General features: G+C 46.0%; 1 protein-coding gene across 1 annotated transcript; it reads left to right on the top strand.

The window, feature by feature from the left end:
- The first annotated feature begins 4,168 nt into the window (after positions 1-4,168).
- On the top strand, positions 4,169-5,120 carry LOC139781415 (uncharacterized). The gene is made up of 2 exons (XM_071720274.1): positions 4,169-4,450; positions 4,521-5,120. The coding sequence occupies exons 1-2, from the start codon at positions 4,169-4,171 to the stop codon at positions 5,118-5,120; spliced, it is 882 nt and encodes a 293-aa protein (XP_071576375.1).
- Positions 5,121-5,689: the final 569 nt, after the last annotated feature.

Here is a 5,689-nt window from a genome sequence, read left to right as displayed (position 1 = left end):
GAATTCTTTCGATAGAAGTCGCTTCACTGTGTTGATCGTATTTATATCCTTGCACAGCAACATAAGGTCATCCACATACAGCAGAATGTAGCAAGTAACTCCATTTTTCACTCTCACGTACAGGCACGGATCTGATTCGCAGCGTCTGAAACCAATTCGATTCATGAATTCGTCGAACCTTTCGTTCCATACCCTCGAAGCCTGCTTGAGACCATAGAGTGCCTTGAGTAGTTTGCACACTTTAGTTCCATTCGCGAAACCGTCCGGCTGCTGCATGTAAATCTCCTCTGATAGTTCGCTATTAAGAAATGCACATTTGACGTCCATCTGATAAATGTGCATATCCATTTCGTTAGCAACTGCAAGCAAGGTTCTGAGAGTTGCCAACTTCGCGACTGGAGCATAGGTTTCGTTGTAGTCGTATCCTATTCGCTGTGAGAAATCACGCACCATCAAACGCGCCTTGTATCCGTCAGCCTTGCGTTTCAGTTTAAATACCCATTTGTTTGTAATCGCTTTCCGATCCTTGGGTAGATCACACAGTGTCCAGGTTTTGTTTTTAATTAATGATTGATATTCATCTTCAATTGCTTTCTTCCATTCAGGCCAATCGTCTCGCTTTTTCGCTTCTTCAATCGTCAGTGGATCGTCTTCAACAAATTGTTCAGCCGATAATGCGTAATGAGCTTTATTCATTTCCCATTCACCATATCTGTCTGGTGCTCGTCGAATTCGCTCGCTTCTTCGTAAAGTAGTCCTATCGCTGTCATCAACGCATTCTTTGTTTGCACCGTGGTTTATCGATGATCGTCAGATGGTCGTCAGCATCTTCATACGTTGACTCCAGTTCATCCACCAACTCATCGTCACGAGTCACTTCATTTGGTGCCGTTGCCGCCTCTGAATTTGATATCTCAACCAAATTCATTCGATTTAATATTGATGCTTCGTTGAATGTCACATTTCGTCCTACAACCATTTTGCTCTGCTCTACATCCCAAAGTCGATATAAACCCATTGATGCAGTGTAGCCGAGCATAATGCATTTCGTGGATTTCTTTTTCAACTTATTTCGCTTATTTTCTGAAACGTGATTGTAGCATTCCGATCCAAAGATTCAAAGATGTGACAAATCAGGCTTCTTCTGGAACCAAATTTCAGCTGGAGTTTTGTTCTTGAATTGCTCTTCAACTGCACTCGTCGGTGATCGATTCTTAACATAATTTGCCGTAACAATCGCCTCATTTCAAAACTTCGGCTCCAAACCACTCGCCAAAAGCATGGTCGTCGTTTTTTCTTGCAGTGTTCGATTCAGCCGCTCAGCCACCGAATTCATTTCTGGATTATAAGGAACGGTAGGAATCATTTGGATACCCTTGCTTTTACAGAAGTGCTTGAACTCGCTCGATGTGTATTCTCCACCGTTGTCAGTTCTCAATTTTGCAGTTTTCTTGCCGTGCAACGCTTCAGCCATCGCAACAAACTCCTTAAATTTCTCCTCTTCACTCTTGCGTTAAATGCAGTAAATCATTGAGGTTCTCGAATAATCATCGGTAAAAGTAACAAAATACCTCGAACCATCATATGCAGTCGTTGGCATCGGTCCACATACATCACTGTGTATTAGCTCCAAAATGCGGGATGAACGTATGTTCTTATTCTTCGGAAACGATGATCGCGTCTGCTTTCCCATGATGCACGACTCGCAGAATCTCGACTCGGTATCCACGTTTACTTTGCTTATTCCGTCAGCCATTTGATGATCAATCAATCTCTTCATGTCGAATGCGTTCAAGTGACCTAACCTGAAATGCCACAGGCTTTGCGATACTCTATGTACATTGTTCTCTCCTGAAATACCAGCAAAAGTATTACTATCGACATGCAATACAACCTCAAATAATCTTCCACTGGCGTGAGCCACAAACTTCGTTTGTCCGTTGATTGATGCATATGCGTAGTCTCCTTCGAAAGCAATGCGATAGCCTTTCTTCGTTAAACTTCGAATCGACATTAAGTTGCATTTCAAATCCTTGACTAGCAAAACGTTTTGAATCGCCTTCACAGATGAATCACCGTTGTGAAAGGTTTTTACTAAGATTTCGCCCTGTTGCTTCGGTACGATGCTCTGATTCCCTTTTGCGACTGAAATCTGTACCTCGTCGATGTCTTCCAACTTGTCGAAATACCGTTTATCATTTACCATATGCAATGTTGCACCAGAATCCAATACAAATTTTATTTGCATTATATTATCGCTTCGCTGTATCATTTGTGCCTTTGTATTTGTGTCGTGATGTGTTCGCTTGTCATCGCATGCATTTGCTTCTTCATTTTTAAATGCACACATTGTTTCATGCTTTTCCTCCAATGCTTTGTTCGCGCTGCTACTATTTTTTTGATCGTTCTTTGAATTGTGATCCTTTTTAGCCTTGCACTTAGCCTTTACATGACCTACTTTACCACAGCCATAACAGCTAAGTCGTTTACCTTTTCCTTTGGTACTCATTGTACTAAATTCATTTGATTTGCTCGAACTGCTTCCGCTATTTCGCTTATTATGCTCGTCCATCAAACGTGTCTTCACGAATTCCAAGGTTAGTTTCTCTTGGTCAATCGTTTCCAGTGCCGTAACCAAATTGTCGTAGCTTTTTGGCAATGTGAGTAATAAATGCACAACGATGTCCAATTCTTCCATGTTCGCACCGGTTGACTTTAATTCGCGGATCATTGTGTCGAAACGTAAGAAATAATCGGTGATGTTATCGCTTTCGCTATACTTCATCATCAGCAACTGTTTTCGTAGCAATAGCTGGCTCGCAATGCTCTTCCGCTAAAAAATGCTACATAACGTGTCAAACATTTCCTCAGCTGTCCTCTTCTCCTTCACATATTCCAGTTGTCCATCGTGAATCGTTTGCACCAGGATCGAGATACATTTCTTTTCTTCGAGTCTAATTTCACCATGTTCGTTGGGCGATGAATTCGTCAAAATGTCATTCAGACTCTCCTCAATGTATTTCCGCAAACCTCTTTCATCGAGCAGAATGCCTACGCGATATTTCCAATTACTAAAATTAGTACCATCAAATTGCGGTATTTTAATGACTGTAGCGTGCTCAGTCATTTTCGCGTATCTCAAGATATACTTTCCTTTACTCGAATCTCGTAACGCCACGCAATTCCTCACAAGAGAATCCTCGAAGTTAGGTTATCTTTTCTCAACTTGTGTTCAGCTCCTGGGCCCATAACCTAAGAAGGCTATACTGTAATCGCAGAGCGTGCAGTCACACCAGAAGATATTGCGTGCAGGATGAAAGGAAAACGCCAGTATTTGATTGAGTAGCAATGCGTTTAATATACGTTAATCGGCTACTGAGGTTTATACAAAGGTGGCCGATGGACAAAAGACAATGAGAAAGCCCGCGCGAATAATAACTTGAGAACTAGAAAAGCAGAGCTACCAACCTATGTTTTAGTACAAATTACTATACTTATTAGTTTTGCCTTTTTCTAGCATTCCGAATTCGAAGCCTATTGTGCTTCGATGTATTTGTCGATATTTTCGTACTGAATTGAGTTGTCATTGCCTTGAGCTCACGTTAAACTTTCGCCGTTCTTCAACCGTTCCTGCTTCGTATATCCTAAGTCGACTCTCCGATTATAATTGTTTCGCCGACTTGCTGGTTTCACATCGCCTGCTCGCGGTAAAGATATTCGCGGTCTCGCTCTTATCGTACGGCGCGCTCTTGTTGTTGATCGCCTTTGTTGTTATCTGCCATTCAACATGTCAAAGTCAGCTCACTCTCGTCGCGAATTATGCGTCCAGCGGATGCGGGAGATCCATGATCTCTCTTGCCCGCTACCCGAGCGTGGCGAAGATCGCCGAGGACTTCGAGAACGCACATCTGAAAGTTATACAGGAGACTTCCGAATTCAAAACGTGATCCGTGCTGAATTCGATAAAATGCACTACGCCGTGAAGGGACGATATCACATGATCACGGGCGCGCCGCCCGGAACCGCTCAGGCTTAGCCCTCGGGCCAAACGTCGGCTATCAAATTGCCTAAAATTACGCTTCCGCAATTCTCGGGCGATCTCGCCCTTTGGCCTTCCTTTATCGCGCTGTTCAATACTTCGATTCACGATAACCGGCAGATCTCCTCGATGGAAAAATATCAATATCTGCTGGCTTCACTAAAGGGGGAAGTTCTCAACGTAGTTAAGAACCTGCCCTTCTCCACGGAATATTATACGATAGCCTACGACTTGCTGCTCGCCAGATATCGGAACAAAAGAAAGCTAGCGAATCATCATTTAAAGTCGATACTCGAGGCTAAACCGTTGAAATCGGAATCGGCCGATGCTCTCCATATTTTGTTAGATACGTTCACCGAGAACACGCGGCACATCAGGCTGAAGAGATACCGCGATATGCTCAACTCACAAGTTTCTTTCCGAACATTGTAAAGTTCTTGAGGCCATCTCGGGTCCGTCAACCATTTCGCTCAAATCGCAGTCGTCTTCGCCGAAAAAATCCGCGTCGGTCTCATCGCTTGCAACTCGAACTGCCGAGTGTCCGGTGTGTAAAGAACAGCACCTCGTTTTTAAGTGTCCTCGATTCTTGAAATTAGCTCCCAGAAAAAGGCACTCAACGGCAAAAACCTCGAATTTGTGCCTCAATTGCCTTCGCGCGGGTCATGGCGTTAACAACTGTCCATCGACGTGGGTGTGTCAGTCGTGTAAGGCTAAACATCATACGCTTTTGCACTTCGAACGGAATTCGAGTTCGACGAGTACCCCTACGGATACCGGAACCTCCTCCGAATCGGAAGCGGAAAAGAGTTCGTCGCCGCAAAATAATGAGGCTCTCGTCACCATGACTAGCGTTGTAAAATCGAGTTTGATCGTATTGTTGTCAACGGTGCAGGCCGAGGCTCTCGACATCCACGGGAATCTCTTCCCTGTTCGCATTCTTTTAGATAGTGCTAGTCAACTGAGCTTTATTTCGGAAACCTGCATGCGAAAGAGCGGTTTCGGACGAACCAAGCATCGTACCATAGTTCTAGCGGTGAATGATACTAAGGCGGCTGCCACTCGAGGCAGCACCAGTAGTTAATATAAGGGCGTACGGACCCGGCGGCAATGAGGGGGGGTGAGGGAGGGGGGGTATCGGGTTGCGCGGGGAGGTAAGGGGGAGGGGGAGGGGCGGGGTATCGGGTTACACAAGGGTATCGGGTTTCGCGGGGGGTGAGGGGGAGGGGGGTATCGGGTTACACAAAGGTATCGGATTTCGCGGGGGGTGAGGGGGAGTGGGGGGGGGGGTATCGGGTTACACAGGGGTATCGGATTTCGCGGGAAAGGGGGAGGGGGAGGTGACCTTGGCATACCACATGTATGACTCACCTGGATGACTCACCGGGATGACTAACCTGGATGACTCACCGGGATGACTCACCGGGATGACTCACCGGGATGACTCACCGGGATAAATTTATGCATAACGCATAACCCCTGGTTTCACCGGGATGACTCACCGGGATGACTCACCGGGATGACTCACCCGCGCCGCGGGGTCCGCGGTCGCGCCGCGGGTCCGCGTGGGGGTCCGCGGGGTCCAGTGCGCGTCGCGTTGCGGGTCCGCGCGGGGGTCCGCGGTTGCGCCACGGGGTCCGCGTAGCACTCAAT

Source organism: Temnothorax nylanderi, unplaced genomic scaffold, assembly GCF_030848795.1.
Source record: "Temnothorax nylanderi isolate EJ_2023f unplaced genomic scaffold, tnyl_v1.0 TNYL_tig0336_pilon, whole genome shotgun sequence".
NCBI classification, from domain to species: domain Eukaryota; kingdom Metazoa; phylum Arthropoda; class Insecta; order Hymenoptera; family Formicidae; genus Temnothorax; species Temnothorax nylanderi.
This window is presented reverse-complemented; position numbering and strand designations above follow the sequence as displayed.

Bases quoted from the DNA above. Each gene is read 5' to 3' on its own strand.
- LOC139781415 (XM_071720274.1), top strand. From the start codon at position 4,169: ATGGAAAAATATCAATATCTGCTGGCTTCACTAAAGGGGGAAGTTCTC. The intron at 4,451-4,520 runs GTTTCTTTCCGA...CTCAAATCGCAG, and splicing joins GCGATATGCTCAACTCACAA to TCGTCTTCGCCGAAAAAATC.